The sequence below is a fragment of the Hemicordylus capensis genome, chromosome 4, assembly GCF_027244095.1.
Source record: "Hemicordylus capensis ecotype Gifberg chromosome 4, rHemCap1.1.pri, whole genome shotgun sequence".
Taxonomy (NCBI): domain Eukaryota; kingdom Metazoa; phylum Chordata; class Lepidosauria; order Squamata; family Cordylidae; genus Hemicordylus; species Hemicordylus capensis.
In genome coordinates this window covers 76823356-76851122 of record NC_069660.1, presented here as the reverse complement: position 1 = coordinate 76851122, position 27767 = coordinate 76823356, and the positions used below count along the sequence as shown (strand labels likewise).

Below are 27767 nucleotides of genomic sequence, written 5' to 3'. Positions count from 1 at the left end.
TCACGCAGATGCTTTGCGTCTCCGCTTTCCACGGTGTAGAAAAACCGGGGAAAACCGAACCCAAATCAATCAGGAAGGCGTGGAGTGGAGTGGTGCTGCAGTATTGCTCGTGCTTATTTGTTATTTCCCACTGCTAACATAAAGGCGCGACTCACAGCGACACCCCCACACTAACACACAGGGGAATCCAACATTTTAAGGTTGGTGGAGTCTTCACAATAACTCCAAGAAAAAACAGGCTGGAGAAAGAGAATCAGCAATCCCGTACGTCTAGCTTCCCGCATGCTCTCCCCCTCCCCTCCCAGGCACAATGGTATCGTCCAAAAGCACGCGCGAGCATTCCCTCTCCCTTCGCCGAAAACGCTGCACGGCCCCTTGGCAGACGTGATGACGTATATGTCCCATGACCCGGCGGATCTGGTCATGTGACTGGGACTGGCAGTTGCACCCGGAAGTGTGTAACCTTGTTGCGTGGGGACTGGGGAGAGGGGATGGCGGCTGTAGCCGTGGGTCCCCGGGTGCCCCCTCCCGCTGATGGGCCGGGAATGGGACCGGCGGAGGGGGCGGACGCTCTCTTCGTGACGTTAAGTGCCGGTTTCACGGCACTGAGCCATCCGCTACTCTATGTGAAGCTCCTGATGCAGGTGTGGCTGCGCCAGATGCCAGTTTATTGGTTTTGGTTTTAAACTTACTTGACTTATATCTGACTTTATCCCATGGGGCCAGTGTGGCTTACAGGGTTTTCCTCCTAAGCTTTCAGGGTGAGCAGGCTTTGGGCTATCGGAGCTTTTATTTGGATATGCGGGCAGCTATACACTGTCGTCCCCAAGCATTCAAGAGTTATGGGGCTGAGCCCTAGAATCGTAAGATTTCAGCTGCGGTTGCTTATTTTGGGATATGTCCTACCTAGGGCATCCCTAGAACAGTCGATGCAATCTGCATGTCTCTTTTTTGCTGAGGCTATCTCTGATTAGGGCTCCATTTTGCAATTTTGTGGCACGGAATTCAGTGCGTCTGTTAAGGTTAAGCAGGAGACATCTCCTCTAGATGTCTTAACCATTATTATACATGTTATTATTCATGTTTCATTTTGAATTGTTATGTTTGGTTCAATTACTAATTTTCTTACCATTGTAAGAAATAAGAAATTATCTTACTATTGTCCTACTGATTATCAATACATATTTCTAATTGTTTTTTGCAATATATGACTTTTATACATCTCCGTCTTAGTCACTTGGAATGGCAGGCAAGAGTGTCTGCCTGCTATTGGATGATCTTATAAAGAGAGAGTGTGTGTAAGAGAGGGAGAGAACTGCAATAATAATAATATAATAATAATAATAATCCAAGAACAGAAGTGTGTGAGAGCGAATTACAAAAAAATAAATAAATCCAAGAGCAGAAATGGAATGCTGGCATAGGTGTAACTTAACCATCTAAGATAAGAAAAGGCGACTGAATATGAGGGGTGCCCGAGTTCACTAAGCTGTCTGGGTGGGCCCCTGTCCTTGGCAAGGAAAATCTGGTGGAATGAATAATGTGTCTCTATGCTGTGGATAAAGGGGACTGTTAATTACATAAAGGCTTGGGGGAAACTAGTATAGCAAGAACTGTGCAACTGAGAGCAAATGGAAAAACTCCTTTTTAGGACATACACTTATGCGTACAGATCATGAGCTTGTGGGGGATATCTACAAGGAACAGATGTCACCTGATTGGTATTTCTTTTAAAGGTCGGACATGAACCTTTACCTCCAACCATTGGAAGAAACTTGTTGGGGAGAAAAGTACTTTATCTACCTGGCTTTTTTACATATGGTGAGCATGTAACTATAATAACCTAAGCAAGTCAACAGTAATGTAGTGCTAAAGTTATTCTGATAAGCTACCAGTTGGATATATGCAGTTTCTCTGTAAAATATTTGCCAATATCCAGACTAACAAAGCAGTCGTGCAGTGATACTGCATGTGCACTCCAGGGGAGGGGCAATTTTAATCAATTCCCCCTTTCCTCTGAAGCAGACTGTGATTCATGAAAATATGTCCCTGAGGGTTGTGAAGCCCTAGGGAACATATTCATGGGAGTCACAGTGGACTTTGAGAGGAAAGAGAGATTGACAAAAACCACCCTTCCCTCTTAGGATCAGTGCAGTGTTAACAGCATGAGAGTTGTGTTTGGATGGATATTGGCCATTGTTTTTTATAGAAACATAGATAATTAGTACATAATTTTAAAAACTTTTCTTCTATTACTTTGTTGGAATTATTAAATGGTCGTTTGTTTGTTTGTTTGTTTGTTTATTGTTAAATTTATATACTGCCTTTCATTAAAACAATCTCAAGGTGATTTACAGCAAAATTTAAAAAACAAGATTGTAAAAAAGACACAATTAAAACCTTAAGCTAAAAATATAAAACAAATCTGATTAAAATGTTAAAACAAAAGCATAAAGATGTCAGGGGAGTGAGGATGAATGTGAGCTAAAATTGTAGAGTATACCAGTTACTTTCAGTTGCATGCCATTTTCTGTAGATTGTCCTCATTTTTGCATCTTACAGGCAATTGTTGTCCTGTATCCCATTTATAGTGCCAGTGAGTTTTGTAACAGAGATGGGGAACACTGCTATGATCTGTGCAACAATTTGTGATGTTCATTGGTTTTTTTAAAAAAACCATGCATGTTATAAAAAGCACAGTTCGAATGATATGTGAGGATCATGCCATAAAAATATTTTGCATTCCATGCATACAGATTTCTTGTCTTTAAGGCATCAGTTAGATGGACAGGGAACTCATATATTTTGTACAATCAATGGATATTAACTAAAGGGCCATTCAGTTTGGTACTACTTTAAAGGAAAAAGTATCAATCTCTAGGGATGTGCATGAAACGCTATTCGAGCTCTGAATCTTGGCACATTCCCTGCACCTTTAATGGCGGGAGAGGAGGTCCATACCTCCTGCTCCTCTGCTCACTGCCACAGGAAGTTTGGAGGCGCTCCCCACCAGCTAAGAACTCATGGCTGGACGTCTCCCCACTGCCCTTGTGTGACGCCAGCACACACATGGCCTCCACACAAGCTCAGAGGCCATGTGCATGCTGGCATCGCATGAGGGCAGCTGGGAGATGCCCTTGTGGTGAGTGATCTTAGCTGGAGGGAACACCTCAAACTTCCTGTAGTGGCGAGTGGAGGAGGAGCAGGTATGGACCTACTCTTCCCTCAGTTAAAGGTGCGGGGAATGTGTCATGATTCATGCATATCCCTATCAATCTCTTTTGCAAAAGGTGGAGGATCTTTTAAAAGGAACAGGTGTATACATCTTGTTGTATTGCTTTCTGATTGTCATGGTTCATACAATAATCATTCATTTGATCACGCAAAGGGTTAAAAAGTGTATTTGTTTAAGGAAGATTGCATGCAGATCTGTTTCTCTGCAAACATTTTTTTGGTTTGTGAGGGGTTCTGTATTGTTAGCTTCAGTTTCTTAGCATAATATTAGCATTCAGTCTTTCATACTCCTGAAATAAAATGCATAACTAGAGAATAGTCATTGCTTAAAAAAACAGCCATTGCTTTACAACAGGGTGGATTTGATTTAAATCAAACTGATTTAAATCACGATTTAAATCACTAGCAGGGTGGATAAAAATCAATGATTTTTTTTTTAAATCAAAAAAATCCGATTTAAATCAAAAAAATCTGATTTAAATCAAAAAAATCTGATTTTTTTGATTTTTAAAAAAAATCATTGATTTTTATCCACCCTGCTAGTGATTTAAATCGTGATTTAAATCAGTTTGATTTAAATCAAATCCACCCTGCTTTACAACAATCTAAGACTTGAAAAAGTAGAAACAGTCTTATTACCGTAGTAAAAGAGTAGAGGAAGTTAAGCATTATTTTCTTTATATATTTTTCTCTAAGGCGTGCCTGTGGCTAATCTCATGTGTGGCAGCTCGCAAGAGTTCGCAAGCAGCTGCCAGATAGCGACGGGTACCGGTGGGGGGAGAAAATGGTGGCGGCAGCGGGCAGGGGGGAAACGGTGGTGAATGGTGGTGGCTGGCCACCACCAGGCAGAGAAAACAGTGGCGACAGGTGGGTGGGGAGATGGAGGAAGAAGGCGGCAGCAGCGGTTAGATGGGAAAACTACTGCGGTGGATGGGCAGCGGAGAGGGCAGCACAGCCTCTCTCTCCGGCCCACCAGCCGGCTAAAAGGAAGGTTGGCCTGGCCGTTGGGCAGAAGAAGGTGGTGGCGGATGGGCAAAACTGGCGAGTGGGCGGTGGAGAGGGCAGTGCACTCCTTCTCCCACCCACCTGCCGGCCAAAAGGAAGGATGACCTAGTGGCAGCAGCACCAAAAGTAAGAGCAACGGGGGCGGGAGAAGCAGCAGCAGCGCGGGGTGGGGAATGAGGGAGAACTAGAGGCCAGGGTGGATTTGATTTAAATCAAACTGATTTAAATCACGATTTAAATCATGATTTAAATCACTAGCAGGGTGGATAAAAATCAATGATTTTTTTAAAAAAATAAAAAAATCAGATTTTTTTGATTTAAATTGGATTTTTTTTATTTAAATTGGATTTTTTTGATTTTTTTAAAAAAATCATTGATTTTTATCCACCCTGCTAGTGATTTAAATCGTGATTTAAATCAGTTTGATTTAAATCAAATCCACCCTGCTAGAGGCACAGATGCTCTGCGCCTGGCCCAGCTAGTATTAAATATTTTACTTGGGGCACATTTGAATTTTTCCTTTTCTGTCTTGCAATTCCTGCTCATATCAGTATAGGCTCAATGCAAGTCCTTTCAAAACATTTTGCAGATTATTATCTGAACCCTTTGGGATGGAAAGAGGCAGCACAAATATGCACAAGTTAAAGGAATCCAGCCTCTGACCTAACCTGATAAAATCTAGTGCAAGGTTAGTTGAAAATGCTAGAGTTTTTCGCATTTTAAAATGATATCTTCCATCTTAGTGGACAGTCTAATGCCCTGAGATATGTATTATTTCAGGTAAATATTTAGTCAGCTGAAAGCTGGAGCTGCTCCTGAAGACAGATGATGGAATGACACCACCATCTTTTATTTCCTAGCCAGACACATCGTGGAAGTGGATGGGAAAAAAGGCCTTTTTCGTGGCCTCACTCCTCGAATCATCTCTAGTACATTATCCACTATAACCCGTGGACGAGTAAAGAAGGTGAGATATAAGTTTCTAAATTGTATATTGAAGGCTAGTTGTGAATGGTAGGGATGTGCACAAACTGGCAGATGGCTGGTTCGGCAGGGTGGTGGTGGTTAAGTTTAAGGAGCAGGGAGGGTGCTCTTAACACCACCACCCCTGCCTCATTTCCCCTGCCAGCGCTGTCTGCAAAATCGCTAGCACAGGTGGCAGCACGCCCTCTTCCCACCCTGGTCAGCGTCAGGCTGGAAGTGGCTGGTGTGCGTCAGACCAGAAGTGGCTGGTGGGGGAAACACAGGGGGTAAGAGCACCCTCCCTGCTCCTTAGCAATAGCAATAGCACTTACATTTATATACCGCTCTATAGCTGGAGCTCTCTAAGCGGTTTACAATGATTTTAGCATATTGCCCCCAACATTCTGGGTACTTATTTTAGCGACCTCGGAAGGATGGAAGGCTGAGTCAACCTTGAGCCCCTTGGTCAGGATCGAACTTTTAACCTTCTGGTTACAGGGCGGCAGTTTTACCACTGCGCCACCAGGGGCTCCTTAAATGTAAACACACACCCCACCACCAGACCGGTTCGGAGGTCCTTTTCTGGACCTCCTTCATGCACATCCCTAGTGAATGGCTCTGTCTCGGTTCTTCATTGCAAGCCCCAGGAGCCAGTGGCAGCTCCCACCAACCCTAGGTACAGCTCCCTGACTAATTGCAAAGCTGAATACTGTGCACAGTCCCCTAGGCACTGTGTGGAGGCGACTGTTTCAATTGTACAGTACTGTACTTTCCCCAGCACTGGTGGGGTTCCTTTAAGGGAAAGGGAGTTCTTGTGCCCCAGTGTCATCTTGGAAGTTGCACACAGAACTTGGGAAGTGAAGTCCTTCCCAGCACTTTCTCCATAGAGCCCTACGGGGAAAGCGCTGGAAAGGACTACAACTCCCAGCACTCCATGTGCACTTTTCAAGGTGGTGTTGGGGCTTGACAGGGCTACGTTTAAAGAGCCCTCATGTCCCCCTGGTGCTGGGAAAAGCGCTGTACTGAGTGGAGGTCAGTGTGGTGGGAAATGACTCTTATGTTGGAGTTTTTTAGCCAAAGTAGTTCTTACTTCAAAAGTAGTGAAGATTACACTCTTAAGTTTTTAAACATTTTTGAATCGCCACTTTATGTTAACTGAAGTCTCAGCTGACAGCCTGCATTCACTGGGGGAAGAAAGGGCCTGAACTTCAGACAGCAGCAGCATGGCCTCTTTCCTTCAGTCAAAGGCAGCAAATCTTTGTACAGACACTGAGCTCCAACAACTGCAGCATCTCATGGTAAACAAACAAAGCCTCTCTAAGAATGTCTTTAATTTTTTTTTAATGCTATGAATGATTTCTGGAATCCTCAACATTCTTAACCATCACAAAAAACTGATGGCCCTCCTGGACCATATTTTAAACTAATTGATTATTAAGTCACCATAGGGCTGCTTGAAGAATGTCTGAATTCCTTCATACACACTAAAATAATGAGGTGCTGATCCTCTCTTAGTGGCCTCTTATTTCCTGTGAAAGTGTGTTAGTTTGACACTTCTTGGCCTGTTCAGCCTTTGACAGTGGGGCTGTTGATTTCATGTTCCTAATCTTCAGTGACAGCTCCTCATTAAGGATGGGAGGAGTGCTTCTCTCTCTCCTGCCAAGATGAGTTGGCTGCCTTCCACTCCATTCCCTCCCGCTGTGTACAGGAAAGCTGTGGAAAGTAAGGCAGCTCAGCACGGCCTGATTCAATTGTAAGTTTAGGGAGTCTGTGCAAGCTGCCACCTCCCTCTCTTCCTTCTGGTAGAGGGAGAGAGAGAGAGCTCATGCATGCGCCTTCAGAGCTTATGGGGCAGACTTTCTCACGCTGTTGAGTGCTGCTTCAGACCCTGGGTGATGAGCAAGGGGCACATGCATGCTTCCGTGCTGAGAGTTTCAAAAGCATGTGTTGCCTTCCTTCTCCATTTTCTCCCCCCCCCCCCGTCACTACCACACACCCATGCAGCAATACCATGGGGAGAGGAGAAGAAAATGTAGGTGGGAAGGAGAAGTGAACATAAGCGTGGGTTCAAATAACTGCCCTGCTATGAACATATGAAGCTGTCTTATATTGATTGGTCCATCTAGCTCCGTATTATCTGCATTGACTGGCAGTGGTTCTCTGGGGTGTCAGATAGCTCTTTTTCAGTCCTGCCTAGAGATTCATGGGACCTTATGCATGTAAACCATGTACTTTACCATAGGACTATAGCTCCTCTACATCGTAGCTGGATGGGTAGGCTTGAACAAAGCCCAGTGACTAAAACACAGTGTCTAAAGCGTTTCACAGGGTTCTTATAAATATACAGTTGGGTAGTCCCGTCCCACCTACACCACCCTGAGGTACTGACATGAAACTTGTTCGTCCTCTACCTAGCTATGTTACTTATCTGTTATGGGGATGGAGTCTTGGGGGAGCAGGGGGCAGTCTCAGTGTTACATCAGGTGCTATTGCTAATCGTAGAAAGCTGTCTAGTTAATATGTGTCTTTTCTTTTTCATGTCCTAGGCCTTTCCTTTGGAGGATATGGAGCATGTTTCTAATAAGGATGATGTGAAAACTTCCCTCACGAAAGTTGTGAAAGAGGTGGAGCCTGCTGAGTAGTTTCTCTTTGCTTCCTTTTTTACCTAGTGTGTTTGATGAGAACAACTCCATCTAGTAGCTTTACGTCTTATTTATTTATTTATTTATTTATTCGATTTTTATACCGCCCTTCCGAGCTGGCTCAGGGTGGTTTACAATTAAAAACAGAAATCATTAAAAACAATTAAAACAGAAATACAAATATAAACACCAATTTAAAAACGTCTTAAAAACAATTAAACTATCAAAACAAGTAAAACCCTGAAAACCAGATTAACATTAAAACAATTAAAACAAATTAAAAACCCTGAAAGGCCAGGCCAAACAGATGGGTTTTAAGGGCTCTCTTGAATGTCAGTAAAGAATTAAGATTACAAATTTCTGCCGGGAGTGCATTCCACAGCCCAGGAGCAGCTACAGAGAAGGCCCGCCTCTGAGTCGCCACCAAACGAACTGGTGGTAACTGGAGACAGACCTCCGCAGATGACTTTAATGTGCGGTGGGGATCATGTAAAAGAAGGCGCTCTCTAAGATATCTCGGACCCAAGCCGTTCAGGGCTTTAAAGGTAATAACCAGCACTTTGTATTTTGCCTGGAAACATATCCGCAGCCAGTGTAACTGTTTCAAAACAGGCATTATATGGTCTCTCCGGGTTGCCCCAGAGACCAATCTGGCTGCTGCATTCTGAACTAACTGAAGTTTCTGGACTATGTACAAAGGCAGCCCCACGTAGAGCACATTGCAATAGTCAAGCCGGGAGGTTACCAGCTGATGCACCACTGTTTTGAGGTCATCCTCTTCAAGGAATGGGCGCAGCTGTCGAATCAGCCGAAGCTGATAGAAAGCACTCCTGGCCATGGCCTCCACCTGAGATACCAGGGTGAGGCCTGGGCCCAGGAGTACTCCCAAGCTGCGCACCTGTTCCTTCTGGGGGAGTGTAACCCCATCCAGCACAGGAAGATCTAACTCACCCTTCAGATTCTGAGCCCCCACAATGAGCACCTCCGTCTTGCTTGGATTCAACTTCAATTTGTTATCCCTCATCCAGCCCATTACTGCCTGTAGGCAGGCATTTAGAGAATGAGTGCCATTTCCTGAAGATGAAAAGGAGAAGTAGATTTTAAGGAATAAACCTAGGAAGTTCCATGTGAAAATTAATCTTTCTCTTCCTTTGAGGCTAAATATGATTTGAAAAGCCAAGGTTTGAATATGGTTTGAAAAATCAAGTTAGCTCAAGCTAACTTGAGAAGGTGGGGAAACCTGTAGGAGTGATAACGTGGACACACGTGCTTGCCACTACCAAGCTACTCAAATAGTAAATAAACATACTACAAAGACATTTTCCTGTGGTTAATACTCCCCAGACTGCTAAACATGCTTGTATGTTTTTTTAGGAAAATGCAACTATATGTTCAGTCTGGTTTCTGAATTTGTATTTGGCTCCTTCCGTCATTCCAGAAATTAAGAAATGGTATAGCTTAAGAATATCTAAGAACTGGAAAGTATCTTCCAACATATTTAATCTAGCAGGCTTGGAAAGCTTTTCAAAGAAAACCAGTGTTTGTCTTCCATCTTAACTCCTTGCACATCTGCAGCTTAATTCTTCACAGGAAGCAAAGCTGGCCTTTTTCCTTTGGCTTCCTGTTAAGAGTTCAGCTTCACAGTTTCATTTGGCATGAGACTCTGTAGGAGACAGGGAGTGACGTAAAAGTGAACTGGAAATTGTTGTATGTGGTGTAGTCTAAGTAGTGTTTGCACTTTGAAATATATCATTTATTTATTTAGTCATTCATTCAGTTTTATGTACCATCTTTTATAAAACTCATCCCAAGGTGGTTTATAAAAGTTAATACAATAAAATTCCATAAAATCACATTAACATATTAAAATCAATTGACCATAAAAACATAAGTAATTTGATATATTTTCGCTTAAAATAATCAGTTTTCCTATCTAACCTACTGACTGAGGGATCAAGTACAGTCAGGTGATGTCCATATCACAGAAGGGGTTTCACAACGTGCTCTATTTATATTTTAACAGACCTCCCATGAGATGTTGATGCAGTGTGTTGCTCGGGTTATCTCTCATCCATTTCATGGTGAGTTGAATGGTCTGCTCTCATTTGTGCTCGCGCGCTCTCTTTGCTTGAATATAAATCTTATAGGTAAATAAGATTCATTTTTATTTCATTACTGGAAGGCAATTGTGTTTGACAAGATTGGGGAAGATAGTTGTATTCCTGAGTCTGAGCTTGAATCATTTAGGTTCTTTCCTACTACAGAAAACAAATATCCCTTGCTAGGTGTTAAACTAGCACAGCAAGAAAGATAATATTGCCGATTATTGTTTTGAATGGGTAACTCTGTCCATGTGTGTGAGTGGGTCAGCATAGAAATGTCACAGTCCTACTACTTTCATCTCCCTTTCCTGGCCTTTTAGCTCCTTTGCAAACTTTTTTCTTTGTACCTGTGTGTATGTGTAATATATAAAATGCATACACCTGACAACTGAAGATAGCATCTGACAAAATGTGTTCTAGTTCATGAATGCTTATGCTACAATGCGTTTGTTAGTCTTTACGTTGCCACTCAGCTCTTCAATTTTGCTGTTATGAAAGGATGCTTAAGTAGGCTTTTATGCTTCTGTTGTGGATTCTGAGTGTAGAACCGTAGCTGGTGGGATGCTGGCATTTTGGGGAGTGGCGTTCATGTTTAATGTGCTACCTTTGTGGATCTGTATCCAATGATGAAACTAGGTTGTTTTTGTCATCTCTCATCTCTCTTTCTTCTCCACAGTAATCTCTATGCGTTGTATGGTCCAATTTGTAGGACGGGAAGTTAAATATAGGTGAGATTCTGTTGGCATTGTAGAGTTGGACCTTAGATTACTAGCAAGGAATCTTAGCTGTACTCCTTGCTCAGTGTAAACAGAGGAGCATCAGCATTCACTCAGTTTAGAGTTCATCCAGTGATCCACTATGTCTTTACCATTACATATCTATTGTACCAATACTGTTCCAGGCGTGTTAACCTTTCCAATTTCTTTACAAAATGAGCTGCTAACATCAATGCAGTGTCATGAATCATGTTTTTGCACCTGTGACAAAACTCAGGCTAGTGCAACTTTGCTGGTCAGTCACAAACGTACGGAGCTTTGCACAAATTTGAAGTGGGTGGTGAGCAGTCATTGCAGGGGAGGGTCAACACGAAGCACAGTCTTGCTCACAGGACCAGGGGACATGTGCACACCCCTTGCTTGTGACCGTAAGTACCAAATGCCAAGAGCTGTTCTGCAAATAGTCCTTTCAGCATGAGCAGATGCACAAGGGACAGTACTGCTCCAGATCTTCCTCACTGGCACCCACATGTCTACCAATCGCAAAGGGAAGGCCAGAGAAAGAAGATGGTAAGCAGGAAGCATATTGAACAAAGGACCCATGCAACAGATGCTTAACCTTCAAACCATGGAATGCTGATTAGCTTCCCAAGTACTCATGTTAGTGCATTAGCCGCCTTTGGCAGGCATCCCTGAATTAGACTACTAGTTGCCACAACATTTCTTATACTGGTGCACGATTTACCTTTCTGCAGACAATCAGTCATTCAGCTGTGAATGCTCTAGGTCAGTGATTCCCATTCCATATGTTCTCTTGCAACCTACAGGTTGCAGCCTCTCTTGAAACCTGTCACTTCCGGTCTGATGAGGGAACGGGGCGGCACGGTGGTACCGTGGCGTGGCTACCACCCCACTGGACCCTTTTAAAGTGCAGCAACAGCGGGGGAAATGTGGCAGGAGGGATAAGTGCACCCTCCCCTGCCCTTAAAGGTGTACCCCCCCGCCCCCCACCTTCAAACTGGCCCCTGCCGGTTCCGTGCACATCCCTAAACTATAGCGTGTTTACTCTCGAGGTCACTCAGAAGTGAACTCTAAACTCCCCTCATCCTCCCACAGGAAATAACAACACATTAAGGAACTGATTATGCCAAGCAGGGGGAAAGCAGATAAGGTGGTGATGTAATGTCCTACCCATCACAAAGGAGATGAGTCAGTGACGTAGACACAGAGGTGTAGTCATTGAAATAATTGATAGGATTACTGGAGAGCCCTTCCCAGTACGGATATTCTTTCACATAAGAACAACCCTGCTGGATTAGGCACAAGGCCCATCTAGTCCAGCCTCATCCTGTTTCACACAGTGGCCCACCAGATGCCTCTGGGGAGCCTAAAGACAAGAGGTATGTGTCTGCCCTCTTTCCTGCTGTTGCTCCCCTGCAACTGGTATTGAGAGGCATCATGCCTCTGAGGCTGGAGATAGCCCACAGCCACCAGACTAGTAGCCATTGATAGACCTTTCCACCATGAATCTGTCTAAGCCCCTTTTAAAGCCATCCAAGCTGGTGGCCCTCACCACATCCCATGGCAAGGAATTCTGTGCTGTGTGGAAAAAGTACTTCCCCTTGTCAGTCCTAAATTTCCCAACCTTCAGTTTCATGGGGTGACCCCTGGTTCTAGTGTTGTGAAAGAGGGCGAAAAATTTCTCTCTGTCTACCATCTCCACGCCATGCATAATTTTATACACTTTGATCATGTCTCCCCTTAGTCGCCTTTTTTCCAAGGTAAAGAGCCCCAAAGTATTCACACACCTGCATACTCTGATTTTCATCACAATCAGCCTTGCATACAGAAGGCAAACCCCACATTGTCACACCCAGGAAGAACCATCAGTAACAATGCATTCTGCGCAGGTCCACCTGGACAATTCTAGACAGCAAAGCATGACAATAGGAATGTTCCCTCAAGGCACATTTTAGGATATAAGTATCCCCAGTTCCATGGCCCTGTGTGCTTCCTTGTATACTCCACCCTGTGTTATCCTTGGGACTTCATTGCAACAAGCACTCTCTTGTGCTGCACTCGAGATTCCACCCAGCCACCTCTGCACTCCCTCTTATGCTATGCTTGGGACCCCACTGAGCATTCCATGTGCTTTCTTGAAACCTACAAAGAGCTTGAAATCATCATCTGGATCAGTCCTTGTGCCAATCCGTCCAGCTTGCCTTGCATCTATAGGAAGCTGGACCTACGGAAAAGCCATTCTCATGGGCACTTCTCCCCCTATTAACCTCTACACCCCTCCTGCTTCCCGTCACGCTGAGGAGCAAGATTCTGCAGCCCAGAAATCTTGTCGAGGTCAGGTGAATATGAGCCTTCACCTCTCCTTGGGCCCCGAAACTGTCTCTGCTCTACTTTCTTAAATGCAAACCCACCTACCTACCCCACCCCCACCCCGAGTCTCTTTCTCTTGTCCTCCTGGGAAACGTACACAATTAGACCTTAAGCTAAAACGCCTCATTGCAGTTGGCTTATTTAGAAATATACTTTATTGCTTTTTAAGCTAGAAACGCCTCATTGTAGTTAATTTGCTTACAAACGTGTTTATTGCTTTCTCCACACAATTCTCTTCCTGTACCCCCACTCTCTCAAATGTGTCTTTTTAATTTTGAAACTAAATCCTGCCTCAGTCCAGTCATTTCTTGAGTCCAAATGCATGCACAAATTAAAACTGATGGAGCTGACCCCTTTAACAGCTAATTCCCCACACAGCCCGAACATTGGGGATGCTGTCCACACACCCCATGGCCAGTTCCATTAACAGGGTCCTCCAGATGTTGATGGGAGTTGCAGTTCAGTAACATCTGGAGGAGCCCAGGCTAGGAACCACTGTCCTAGGTGGATTCTGCAGTGTTGCTGCAGAGTTGAATGCCCAGAACTGTGCTATACAACTCTTTGATATATGCTAAGTGCAGCACTAAGGGTGCCAACCCAAGGTATGCAATGCATACATCCTAGGGGTCAGCTGGAAAGTGTGATTCTTCATAGCAGCCCCAGGAAAGTAATCACTAGCTAGGCTTTCTTTGCAAATGATTTCAGAACAAGATGTGAGCAGTGTTTGGTCTAAATGACTGCAACTATGCTTAAGCTTTATCTTTAGCATATTTTTCTTAAGAAGGGAGAATGGCCTTTCTTAGCAGAGACATGCTAAAAACATTACTCTGTGTGAATAGGCCTTGATATCGCTCATTAAGGACCACTGATCAGAATCCTACCAGTAAATCGTTCTGTGTCACCACACTTAACACACTTCTAGCTCACCTTGATCTACTTAGAGCTACCAAATATTTCAAGAGTAAAAAAAGCTTTGGGGTGCTCCTTGCATCTCTTGCTCCTCCATGTAATAGGATTATTGTACTAATAACTGTTAATAATGCTGAACTTGCAGTTAGATTATTCCCAGGAAATGCTGATCATACTCTTTTCTCATGTTGAAGCATATTGTTAGCAACTGCAGTAATCTGGAGACTGAAAAGAACCTTCCCCTGAGCCTAATTGTAATCTTTTCTCAATGCAGGGGTGTGTTTAGCTCCATTGGTACAATTTTGAAAGAAGAAGGATTCTTTGGATTCTTTGTGTACGTGAGTCTATCTAAATTGCTAGCACATATCATTTAATGTGAATCTGCACTGCTTTTCATGATCAAGCATAATTCCTTCAAGAAAAAATTAATCAGTTATCCCAAACCAACATCTGCTAATGGACAAAGAGGTTCTGTAAGCACTCCCTGTTGTTCACCTTAGCAATCAACATTGTTTATCTGATAGTTTATTGGATGAGCTTCTGTCCAATTGGAGAGTCTTCTGGAATTCTAAAACTTTGCATAGTTACACAGAGCGTGGAGATCCCTGAATGTCTCCTGTCCATCATGGTAAGCTCATTGTATTCTTTGGATTTTTGGGTTCTTTCTTTCAATTATCAGAACATTTAATGCTGTCTTACTGACTGCTCCTTGGCACTGGAGCCCCTCCCTGCGTTTAGGGTGCCTCCGGCATTTTCTGGAAGGAGTGCAAAACTTCTTATTTAAGCAGCGAGAATTTCTAGGACTAATTGAGTCAAAACAGTGATAAGGAGATTATGGAATCTCACTTTATCTGTGATTATTTTAAATCATCGCTGAGGTGGCTAGAACTAATCTGTGCAGTCATTGTTGAATGGCTTATGAGATGACTTCCTTTTTAGTCATCCCATAAGCCGTTAAAGAGATGGACTAGAGATGGAGCAAAACTCAAGTTTTCTGGTCTTTCATGGTGCAGATTTCCGTCCTAGCTTGAATCACTGAATGATCAGTGCTGGTTATCAGCAAGAAATCAATCTTAAAAATATGACAGGGGCATGTGCTTGTAAGGAAGATACCACATCAGTTGGCTTGCTAAAACATGCATTTGATTGTATTAATGTGAGCAACAATAACTGCTGTGTAAAAATAATCCTGTAAAAAAACCGAGGTGTTGGTGCCTTTTATTGAGAAATTGGGGTGCCTAGAAACTGGAGGTTGGAGGAACAAGGATCTAAAAGGCATACAGGGGTTTAACCATCCATACCAATAGTTGGTGAGTTCTAGGACTGGCATGCAATTAGGAGCAGGACATGTTAACCAGGAAGTGTCACCTGTTATGTTTAGTAGCAATAATTAATCGGGCCAGAGTGAGATATTATGGGGCCATGAACAAGTGTGAGCTTCTAGATGCATTACTGGCTTTAAAAAACATTTCTTCTGTTTGTAGTGTGATAGAAAACGCATGTGCTTATTCCAAGTGGTCTTGATGTGATGCTTTTTGGCACAGCTGTGATCATAGGATAAAATTATTCTTGTTCAGCGGGCAGATGCTACAATAAGAATGGAAGGTTGACTCAGCCTTCCATCCTTCCGAGGTCGGTAAAATGAGTACCCAGAATGTTGGGGGCAATATGCTAAATCATTGTAAACCGCTTAGAGAGCTTCGGCTATAGAGCGGTATATAAATGTAAGTGCTATTGCTATAACTCATCCTGTCCTGCCCCAGTGCATACTGTATGTAAGTTACTACTTAGCAAATGATCATCTGCATTAATTTTGTATTGAGTTAAACTGGTTCATTAATATAATGGTTTCTTCCTCTAAAGCCAAACTGCTGGCATTTCACTTAGAACTACTCAGTTCACTCATATTTGGTCTGGGTTCTCTTTCCCCTTAGGCACAACAGGTTTTGTATGAAACTGGATATGTTGTATCATTCTTCATGGGTTTGGCAAAGGTTTTGTTCTAGTAATTCAGCATTTTGTATCTTTCAGATGTTATCTAGATAAGTACAAAGTTCATTTGTTTAACCTTAGATGACTGAATGATCTCATTTCCCACACTGTTTGAGTTTTTTTTTTTTCATCCAGTCTTTATTTTTGCTTTTCCAGAGGTTTACTTCCTCATATCCTAGGTGATGTTGTTTTTCTATGGTGCTGCAACCTTCTGTCTCATTTCATCAACACCTACGTAGTGGATGACAATGTGAGTGGTGGCTTTCCCAAACAGTTGTTTCTTCATATATATTCAACTTTTTTGCTGAGACTTAGAGCCTGATTAATATGGGTTTGAAGACCTTAGTAGGCTGATAAATAGTTGAACTAAAAATAATCCCTCTGAGCAGCAAAAGTGTGGTGGGAAAATGACATTCACTGAATCACTTGAAGCCTTAACTTCTGACCATATCTAGGTTGAAGATGTGTGTTATCTGAATATAACATGGTTATTTTTTATCAATATCAAAGCACTCAAACTGTTTCCCCCACCAAGATTCTTTATGAATGTGGTTCATAAAATCTGTTCTCTCTTGGGCATGGGCTCAAATAGTGAGCTGGGTGGAGTGTGACCAAATGTTGGTGGGTTGTGTTTTTTTTTTTTTTTTTTGAAGGGCAGGCTGAGCTACATATAATTATGTAATGACTCCATGGTCTTGGCCTTCCTCCTGATGAAATTTTAATTACAATGGCTTCAGTTCAGCAGTTGTCTTTTCTCTGATTAAAACTGTGTTGCTACCTGCGTGACTCAGAATATAACTGGCTAGTCCTCTGTCAGTTTCTTTATTCATTTTCATAGTAGTAGTGTTGGTATCTAGTACCCATATTTACCCGAATAGAAGACCATCCTGAATTTAAGAGGACTCCCTTAAAAAATAGAGGTTAAATATACCTGTATTTACCCAAAAGGAACAGCATTCTGAATATGACAGCCCCCCCCCCCAATTTCTAATATCAAAGAACTTGGAAAAAACCTAGTCTTGAATCCAGGTAAATACAGCATTCCTCCTATGCTTGCTTAATGCATGTACTGGCCTGGATCTCAGACACCTCTGGTTTCTTCCTTTCAGTTCAGCCAGGCTTCTGTGATCCGGAGTTACACCAAGTTTGTGATGGGGGTATGTAATCAGTTGCTCCTGTTGTGAAATTGCCAGGTGACTGGGAATATGTTGCTTCTTATGGGTGGGGATGGGGTGGGGTGTGTGTACTGCATCTGTGTGTTTCACTGCTCTAGGTCAATCTCCATATATTTGTTTTCATTTATTCATTTGTTTCATTTTGATACCAGCTTTCATGCATAGATCCCAAGGCAGTTTAGAATATCAATGAGAACCCTTTTTTCAACAATAAAACAATAATAAATGTTTGTATGTGTGTTGATTAGCAGCATGTGGTCTGGGGGCCCTTCAGATCTAGGAAGTTTAAATCGCTGGTTTTGATTCCATGACTTAAAGCAATAATTGCCAGTCTCTTTTTGGCAGGTGTGCCATGAGTCAGGTCCAAAGTACGAAATGATGCCACTTTGTTGTACACCACAGTAGATATAATCCATTCACTACCACCCCACTATGCCTTTCCTTGCTAGTCTGTCTCCTTCTGCTCAGCTCAGTGAGTGCTCTTGCAGTACTAGAGAGGCAGGCAAGAGTGCAGCCCTAACTTCCTGCCATATACAAACTCACTGAGTCCCCTGCTTCTGCTCAAGTGGTGGTTGTATTGTAGGTTGCCCACTTGTGCCTGAAAAAGTTGGGGTTTTAAAAAAAGGGGTGGCCTTTAAAAATCTGACCTGCCGTGCAGTGGTTCAGGCTGGTAACTCAAAGCAAGTGCTGCTGCAAACATCAGCTCTAGCATTGAAGTCCTATGAAGCTGCAAATTAGTGGCCTGGACCATATTACTAAAACTTGTTTGATCAAGCCAAGTGCTCCTTGAGTTTGAGCAACTGCTATACGGCCAAACCAGAATTGAATAAAATCATGATTAATATTTCAACATGTGGGTGGACATTATTGTCATATCAATGCCAGATGTCATTATAGCTTATCCTTTTATGTGGGTCTCCCTCCACATTCATTTTGTAATAGAAGTGGATGGTTCTGTTGTAAAGGGGGCTTACATTTCTTAACCCCTGCTGAGCAAAGAGGAACCTTTTTAAAGCGGTGATTCTCTTATATTTGTAAATATAAGAGAATGTATATTCTCTTATATTTGTAGGGTTTGGGGAGCTGTCCCTGTCCAACTCCAGCATCCATCCAGCGGATGTTACTGTTTCCACCTTGTTTCTTTTTAGGTTATGAGTCCTTTTGGGGCAAGGAAACATCTTATCTTATTTTCTTTATTTTTCTATGTGAATGACTTTGAGAACTTTGTTGAAAAACATTATATAAATATTCTTAGTAGTAGTAAATACAGCTCTTTCTGTGCAATTTTAATGGAAGATTTTTCTCACTGAGCACTCAAAATGTTTTAGTCTTTTCCAGTTTTCTTGTTGCACGAAGCCTTCTTGCTTCTTAACTTTGCAATGCAGAAAGGAATGCAATAGTTAGATGTTTCTTTTGTTTCAGATTGCTGTGAGCATGCTGACATACCCTTTTCTTCTTGTGGGTGATCTCATGGCAGTAAACAACTGTGGGTATGTGATTCTACCCCCACCCCACCTCCCACAACCCTAATACTGTCTAACTTCTTAAATGAAAATGTGTTCCTACTTGGCAAAGCTACTCATAGTTTTGTGTACTATAGATCTTAACCCTTTGAACATGAATAACATGGTTTTTAGGCTGCTGGGTTCTGAGAGGAGCGAATCTTCAGGGACAGCCCTGAAGAAGGGGATGGTTTGGCTGTGAAACTCAATAAATATTTTACTTTTAAAAAAAACAACACATTTTTTAATATCCCGCTCTTCCTCCAAGGAGCCCAGAGCAGTGACAACAATAGAAAATGCTTTCCCATACTTAGGTTTCCCCTCACAACAACCCTGTGAGGTAGGTTAGGCTGAGAGAGAAGTGACTAGCCCAGAGTAACGCAGCTAGTATCGTGGCTGAATGGGGATTTGAACTCGGGTCTCCCTGGTCCTAGTCCAGCACTCTAGCCACTACACCACGCTGGCTCAAATATGAAACATGCTGCCTTTCTTTCTCTGTCTTCAAAACCTATGCATGTCCAGTGTCATTAACACAGAAGTAGTTTGTGGTTCACTGTAACATTTTTTTCAAGTATCCTCAGTTTCAAGAACTCTCGGATGATGATTTGCACTTGCTTATAGCTGCCTTTCTAGAGCAAAAGCATCTACAACATTTGTTTTCAGTTGTAATTGAATAAAGGAGAGCATCTGGATGCAAATGACTACACTTGTTCCCATTTATGCTTTGTACTGTGTATTTATTGGTTGTTTCTCTCCTGCTCTGTATATTCCCCTCCTTAATGGCTCTCTTTGCTGTGTAGGTTACTTGCTGGCCTCCCTCCATATGCCCCCATGTTTTCCTCTTGGATACATTGCTGGAAACACCTCAGTGCTCAGGTGAGCAGCAGCAATCTTTACTTTTGAATAGCATTAAAAAGAGCTGGTGTAGCCTTATTTCTTGACCATAATTTCTCCTGTACCAGTGTTACCTGTTAACAAGTTGCCTTCCTTGTCCTGAGTGTGGAAGTAAAGGAATTCTAGCTTCAGGTGAACCTGTCTTAGCTTAATCTGTAGCTGAACTTGCAAAAGAACACCTTCCTTTTTCTGCCTTACTCTTTCTCCTCATCTTTAACTTCTCCTTCTTCAGAACTTCAGTGGGTGAGGTTCTCCTGAAGTGTCACCCAAATGTACATGAGACTCTGTTCTACCTCCTGGTTTCAGCCATCTAATCCTAGGGAGGCAGTTTGAAACTCTGGACTGGTGCTTGGAGGCAGTTTTGAAATGGATGAGGTCAAACATGTTCAAGCTAAATCTAGACTTGACAGAAGTGGTATGGATAGAATACCAATGTTCTAAGTGGAGGAGTTTGACTTGCTTTGGACAAGTTTGCACTCTCCCTGAAAGAACAGTTGTGGAGCTCGGAAGCATTTCTATCCAGGTGAATGTCTAGGTGACTACTGTGGCCAGGAATGCTTTTTACCAACTGGGGTGCCAATTGTGTCCCTACCTGGAAGAATTGGATCCATCCACAGTTATCCACACATTGATTAGAAATAGGCTAGACTACAGAACTGCACTCTACAGGTGAAACTCGGAAAATTAGAATATCGTGCAAAAGTCCATTAATTTCAGTAATGCAAATTAAAAGGTGAGAGTGATATGAGACAGACGCATTACATGCAAAGCGAGATAAGTCAAGCCTTAATTTGTTATAATTGTGATGATCATGGCGTACAGCTCATGAAAACCCCAAATCCACAATCCCAGAAAATTAGAATATTACATGGAACCAAGAAGACAAGGATTGTAGAATAGAACAATATTGGACCTCTGAAAAGTATACCGTGTACTGTGCTTGATTGGCCAGCAAACTCGCCTGACCTGACCCCATAGAGAATCTATGGGGCATTGCCAAGAGAAGGATGAGAGACATGAGACCAAACAATGCAGAAGAGCTGAAGGCCGCTAATGAAGCATCCTGGTCTTCCATAACACCTCATCAGTGCCACAGGCTGATAGCATCCATGCCACGCCGCATTGAGGCAGTAATTGCTGCAAAAGGGGCCCAGACCAAGTACTGAATACATATGCATGCTTATACTTTTCAGAGGTCCGATATTGTTCTATTCTACAATCCTTGTCTTCTTGGTTCCATGTAATATTCTAATTTTCTGGGATTGTGGATTTGGGGTTTTCATGAGCTGTACGCCATGATCATCACAATTATAACAAATTAAGGCTTGACTTATCTCGCTTTGCATGTAATGCGTCTGTCTCATATCACTCTCACCTTTTAATTTGCATTACTGAAATTAATGGACTTTTGCACGATATTCTAATTTTCCGAGTTTCACCTGTATGTGGCTGCCACTGAAAATGATTCAGAAGTTTCTGTTGGTTTATAATGCTGCCACTAACTTTACTAGTGAGGATAAACTGGCTGGAGCACATTACACCTATCCAGCATCAACTGGATTTGCACTTCATGGCTGCCAGTTGGCTTCTTGGTTGCCAGTTGGCTTCTAGGTTGAATTCAAAGTGCTGGTTTTAACATTTAAGGCTCCCTATGATCTAGGACTAAGCTACATAAAGGATTGTTTTCAGCCTGTCCAACCACTGAGAGCTACTACTGAGGCCCTGCTTTCTAGTCTGCCATTAGCTGGGGACAGTTTGATGGTTACCAGGGACAGGGCCTCCTTGGCAGTAGCCTCAGAGTTATGGCACTTCCTTCTTAGGGGGATCTGAATGGCTTCCTTAATCATTATGGAAAAGAGTTTTAACATTTTTATTTCTCAGTTATGTTCTCTGTTTAAATTATTTCCTAGTATCTATGTGTTTAGTTGCTGCATTTGTGGTTTTTATTGCCTCTTGTGTGTTATCTGTCCTTAGTGTTTTATGGCACACTTTGTGTGTTTTATTTGTAAGCTACTCAGAGTTGTAATGAATAGCACGATAGACATAAGAACAGCCCTGCTGGATCAGGCCCAAGGCCCATCTAGTCCAGCATCTTGTTTCACACAGTGGCCCACCAGATGCCGCTGGAAGCCACGGACAGGAGTTGAGGGCGTGCCCTCTCTCCTGCCATTACTCCCCTGCAACTGGTACTCAGAGGCACCCTGCCATCCGTTTATGTAAAATAGTGCACAGAATTCCTAAAGTTGGGTCAAGTGGGAGACACAAATGAGAAGTTCCTGGTTTGTGAATTCTGTTCCTACCTTGGTTATATCCAACCTCCTCTTCCTCTTTCTTTCTTTCTTCTATAAATGAAATCCTGTGAGCCGCATGTTGACTCAATCCCTTTGACTAATAGTGATGTGCACAAACCAGTTCAAAAGCCATTCGAAAGGCCTCCGAACCAGTTTGCACAGGCACTGGCTCGACGGTTTGACGCTGGCAAGTGGCGGGGAGGGTTCTTCCTTTAAGGGTGGGGGAGGGTGCACTTACCCCTCCCACCGCTTTCCCCCTGCCAGCGCATCATTTTTAGGAAACGTCTTGGGGCGGCAGCATACCTTCCTGCTGCTCCTTCCCCCGTTCTTGGCTGGAAGCAGCGACTGCGTGTGCGCCCACTGTGCGTGTGCCACACACATCACATGGGAGGGAGGGGTAAGTGCATCCTTCCCTGCCCTTAAAGGAACACACACACCCTAACCTCGAAGCACCGTGGCGGTTCCATGCACACCACTATGACTAAACCCCAAATAATTTGTGGGACAAATTAGCCATAACTAACTTATTGATTTCAGTGATGGTTTGCCATCACTGGATAATTAGTCTGGATACTGCCCAACATTCTTTTACATTTCTTTTCAACTTTGCTTTATTTTGTTTAAAATTAAAAATGGACTGTTCCTTCTCTCTCTCAAAGTTTGCCATGATTGTAATGCTAAGCTGCAGTTCTTCAAATTTACACACTTGTTTAAATTTGTACACCTTTTTATACACCTGCTATACACAGTTTCCCCTCTGAGTGTTAAATTTCCATGCTAATTATATCATGTTCATTATTTCTTTTACAATGTGGAGGACAGTCTGTGCTCCTTTCCCTAGGTTTTGTAGGGGTTTGTTGCTTCCTTTCTCTGAGGATATGAGACACAAGTAAGGACAGTTGCTTTTAAAAACAGCAGTACATTGCAACAACTTCTGTTAGCATACAGGCCTTTGAGCTTCTTGAACCTGCTCTTCTAGTGAAAGCTCCAAGTTGTTTTCAAGTTTTGTGCAAATAAGGTAATATTAACAGTGTGGGTCTCTTATTAGCTTCAAGGAGGGTTCAAAGCCCCAACATGATGACCAAGTTGCTGATTTCTGGTGAAGCAGCATTTGTGCAAAAGCTGTAGAAGATATTATTGAGAATGCAATACAGTGCAGTGTCTGTGAGCTGGTCACTATAAATGGCTGATTCTTTACACATTTAATGCCTACTGTGAGTAAGTGTTTAAATGTGCTAAGGCTTTGTTGCTGCTCTTAAAAGCCTCTAAACATCTTCCAGCAGGGTGTTGGGTTGGAAGCCTTGGAAGGTTTTCATTTCATAAACTGTATGGAAAGGCAGCCTAGGTAGGGCAAAAGGACTGAGACTTGAAAATTACTGAAGAGAGTAGGGATGTACACAAAACGAATTTCGCGTTTTTGTTTTGAGCTCAAAATGGCTGAAACAGCGAAACATAGGATCCTATGGGAGTTTGGGGAAAAGGTTAAAAAATTGTTACAAATCGCCTGCATGTGGCGATTTGTGGATTGGGTAGCAGGTAGTACCCATCATGCCCTACACAACCCACTTAGGGGAACAGTGGAGTGTTTTGAGTTCCCCCAGTGTTCCTTATGACTAGTTAGCTGCCCTCAGAATGCACACACAAATTTTGTGTTGTAATTTGCAATGCATTTTGCAACCCTGCCTTGAATAACACTGCAGAAGCACACAGTAAAAGGGACTCTGTCCCTCCCAACACAGAACACACATTTCAAACACAGTCCAAAAATGGACAAAAAATAATCACTGACCCAGAATCCACTGCCAGCCACAGTGCCTGCACTGCAGTAACATCACTGGCACAAGTTGTTCTCTCACACACAATTATAACTCCATCTTTATTTCCTAGCATTGTAATAGCTGCCACAGCAGCACCCTTAGCAGCAAACATAGCATAGCCATAAGCTCAACTAGAGCAACTTCAGCCACATTTTCTGCATATACCTTACAATGCAAATTCCAGAGCAGTGAGTGAAGCACCAGTTAGTCTCAAGGCCAGACATGGAGCTCATCATAGCAATCACGAAGAAATCTCTCTCTCTCTCACTCACTCCTCTGCCACTTTTACAATTCTCACCACAACACTATCTCATATACAAAACATGCCACAACTCAAGGAAGGCAGGCACCCACATTCTACCTTTGTGTCAATGTAGATCCTGCAAAACCAGATAGTTATAGCTTCAATAGCACAGGATATTATACTCAGTGCTGAGAAAAGGAAACCACAAAATCAAACCTACCTTCCTCCTCTCCTGATGTATCCTCTTCAAGAGAGACATAAGGGCTCTCTCTGTCTCCCAGTCCCTTTGAATACATTTTGAATTTCCCTCCTTTTGTGTTCCCCTCTCTCCTCCCTCACGCCAGCCAATGGGGGCACAGTTGCCCATGACAATATTTGATTTGTATGATAGCAAGCCAACCAAGAAGCAAGGAGATCGCAAACCAATTGGAAGCCAGTGCCAGAAAATCAAACAGCAAAGGAAAAACAGGCCTCCAAAATGGCGTTCAAAACATTTTGATTGAAACAGAATTTTTCTGCTCCAAGCTCAAAACAGGTCCTTTTTAAGAGGGTGTTCAGTTTCTAGTCAAAACACTCAAAACAGGCCATTTTTAGTCAAAACATTTTGTAGTTGAAATGTTTTGCACATCCCTAGAAGCGAGTTGTAGATAGACTAGTTGCCACTGTTAAAATGTGGGTTTAATATGAACTGCTTAATTATATCTCTGCAGTGTAATCAGGACACTAGCTTCTTCCCTCTCCCCACTTCTAAGAGACCACATAATGCAGTCACATTATGCTTTTGTCCATCAGCCTACTACAAGTTGCATGAAAGGCTTTTTTTCCTTATTGAGTCACATGAGTCTTTATGCTCTTAAAGCATCCCTTCTTCTGAATCTGGGATTTCAGTATTCAGCATCCCAGTGCATAGTATCCATGCGGCCACTACGACTCTAGCAGCATTGGGGAGGCTACTCTCGGGGACAGATCTCTGTAAGCAGTCCCCCTAAACCTTCTTCTTTCTTTTCCTAGGGCCAGCTCTTCAGAGGCTCCAGCCTGCTTTTTCGTAGAGCACCCACACCAGCAGCTCTCCTTTTTGATTGACCTCATCTGGGAGAAAGAGGCACACTGAGACTCTTGTAGAAGAGCCCTTCAGAGTCTGCTTTGACATTTGTTTTAAATTTTGAAGTCAAAGGTGAAAGAACAGTAGCATCTTCTCCCCAGTGGGCTGGCTGTACCGGTTTCCTGAGTGCACCAAGGTGACTTGACATGCCAGGTGGTCTTCCCAGTCAGATAGGGCAGCAGGGCAGAACCTTTCCCCCCCTTGCCAGTCCAGCATACTTTTTTGAAAAAAGGATGGCAAAGGGTTATGGCTTCTGCAGGTTTGGCATACACATGACTCTTAAGTTGTTTACATCTTTCTTTCTCTCTGAGCTGCTTAAACCAGATGAGCAGAGTCGGCCACAGTCTCTCCTTGGTGCCGTCATTCGACAGACAGACAGGAGAAGCTAAGTGCAATTTTGGCCTCTTCCTTGTTGGGTAGCCTATACACTAAAAAATACTTGCCCTGTTTGTCTTTCTTTCAGACTTAGCTTTCTGTGGTCTTGCTGAGTCCTAAGTAACAGTCATGTCAGATTCCTAAGATTGTCATATATAAACCTGAATCTTGGTTTATCATAACCTCTCCAGGCAATCTGTCTTCTACCACCTGGATTTTTCTTGGGAGATGTTCTTTAAATCCACTTGATACATTAACTAAGTGATTTTGAACACTAAGTGAAATATTGAACACTAATTGGAGGTGGGGGTGATGTGTTTCCTAAGATGACATAAGGAGTATCTTAAGAGTATCACTGAGTAGCTAATTTAACTCCATTCTGGCAGTTTTGCTGTAGGATACCATGTGGCCACTGCTGCAGGGGGAATTGCCTTTCTGGTGAAGCAACTACTTTATCATTAACTTTATCCATCTATTAAACCAGGGATTCTTAATTATTTTGTATCCACAAACTTCCCAGATCCTTAAGTATTATCCATGGTCACTTCCAACCCCAGTTATATAATATTTTAATAAGATATTTTCCCCCATTGGGTGGGGGGCGGGGGCGCTCAGATTAGTAATTTTCAAGAACTTTATTTTGGCTCACCAGGAAGAAAACTAAATTCAGCATCACAAAGATTTTCCATGGACCCCAGGCTAAAAACCTGTATACTAACCCCATATTCTCACCACACCTATTTAATCATGTGAATTGATCCCAAACTGGGCCATAGAAGGACCAAACGCATTATGATGATAGATGCGATTTTCCAGATAGCTTCAGCTCTGTTTCTTTATACAGCTGCATCATGTGTGTCATAACTGTATAAGAAAAGTCATTCATTTGTGAACTATATTACAGGCAAAGCTCGGTATCTGCAGGTTGTGTGGGTGGGGGGGACAGACCATGGGTGCTGAAACTGCAGACACAGAGGCATTGACTCTATGGGATGGGAGGGGTCAGGTTCCTGGAAGCTGGAAAATGGGCAAAGAAGGGGCAAAAACGCAGGGGGGGGTGTTGGTGTGGGAAAATGTTCCCTACTGTGCTCCGTGGGTGTCCTTCTTTCCAGGAATATGCCCCCCCGGGACCAAATTCCCCATCTCACCCCCCCCCCGTGAAAAATGACAAGAAAATGTTTGTTTTTTTAAAGAAAGAAAGAAATTAGTCACAGAATGGCTCCTCCTGACAAAATGGCTGCTGGAAATTACCTCTGCGGTCACATCCAGCCCTCTAGGAACCATGGATACATGGTTCTTAACCCATTCATATTAGTGGATAGTGAAATCGGGCGTCAATTAGACATCTACAAATACGCGAAACTGCGGATATAGCGTCCACATATGAGGTTTGCCTGTATTTCTAATCAACAAAATGGTATCTGGAATATGTTGGCTTAACTGTTTAATAAAAGCATTAGATGTGTGTGTTGTTGGTGAAGAGGCAATGACAACTCAGCTTTGGGATATCGAAGAGATGGCGTCTAAAGCCCAATGACACCTTATGCAATTATTGGGTTGGAGGCAATCTCTTTACAGGTTCTCACCAGGGTCTACCTGTATTAGTACTTCTGTAAATAGATTTGCTCCACTCTGCTCACCATTTTAGTTTTTTCGTGTCATGTGCATGTGTTGCCAGTCATTCCTGATGCATTTGTGTTAGCTTCAACAGAGCCTGGAAATGCTATCTGAGTCAAAAGCAGGTGCATTCATTGTGTAATGTTGCATACAGTGAAGCAAGAGGTGTCTGCTTGCTGAATACAGTGAAGCGTGAGATGTTACAGATTTCTTACTCTCTGTCCTTGGGTGACTCGGGAAGAATCTGTGCTTGGCATCCTTGCATCTGGAGAGCTCCAGGAATTCCTCAAAGGAATGGCATCATTTGTCTACCAGGCTCGCTGTTCCCGATCTCTTGCTTCTGGATGTTGCCATTTAAGCTGATAAATGTGTCTTGATGCCCTGGAGAGCTTATAGTGCATATATGCCCCCATGTGTGAGATGAAAACTTGTTATGGTGGCTCCTGTGGTATCTGGAATGATAGTTGTCTTCTTGCCATCACTTTGATATAGTTTTTCATTAACAGTAAATGCATGGTCTGTTTTTGTAACCGAGTTAATTCCAAATGGCTTAACTTCATTCTGAAATAAAATTGTGGGAAATGATTGCTGTTGAACTTCTTTTAATATTGTGTCCTAACCCAATAATTGTGAATCTCTAATCACTTAACTTTAAAAAATAATAATTATATACTTAAAATATTTATGCCCCACCTCTCCACTACACTACTGCTTGGGGCAGCTCAGAACATTAATAAAATAGATACAATATAAAATAAAAGATTAATAAAGTTACACAAGTTAAAATAAGCTAAAA

The 27767-nt window shown here is 42.7% G+C and overlaps 1 protein-coding gene across 2 annotated transcripts; it reads left to right on the top strand.

Moving 5' to 3' along the window:
* The first annotated feature begins 424 nt into the window (after window positions 1-424).
* Window positions 425-27556, top strand: MTCH1 (mitochondrial carrier 1). Of its 2 annotated transcripts, none has more exons than XM_053243575.1 (12): window positions 425-644; window positions 1737-1821; window positions 5100-5206; window positions 7749-7826; window positions 9868-9925; window positions 10623-10674; window positions 14237-14296; window positions 16090-16204; window positions 17064-17111; window positions 18552-18619; window positions 19432-19507; window positions 24889-27556. In XM_053243575.1, exons 1-12 carry the CDS (start codon window positions 492-494, stop codon window positions 24958-24960), a joined length of 972 nt encoding a protein of 323 aa, XP_053099550.1. In that variant the 5' UTR covers window positions 425-491; the 3' UTR covers window positions 24961-27556. The 2 variants fall into 2 exon arrangements, with proteins under 2 accessions (XP_053099550.1, XP_053099551.1); XM_053243576.1 differs by having other exon boundaries at window positions 427-644; window positions 16111-16204.
* The last annotated feature ends 211 nt before the right edge of the window (window positions 27557-27767 follow it).

Coding starts and splice junctions, on each gene's coding strand:
- MTCH1 (XM_053243575.1), top strand. CDS start 492: ATGGCGGCTGTAGCCGTGGGTCCCCGGGTGCCCCCTCCCGCTGATGGG. Junction 10,675..14,236: donor GGACGGGAAGTTAAATATAG/GTGAGATTCTGT, acceptor TTCTCAATGCAG/GGGTGTGTTTAGCTCCATTG. Junction 14,297..16,089: donor GGATTCTTTGGATTCTTTGT/GTACGTGAGTCT, acceptor TTTTTCATCCAG/TCTTTATTTTTGCTTTTCCA.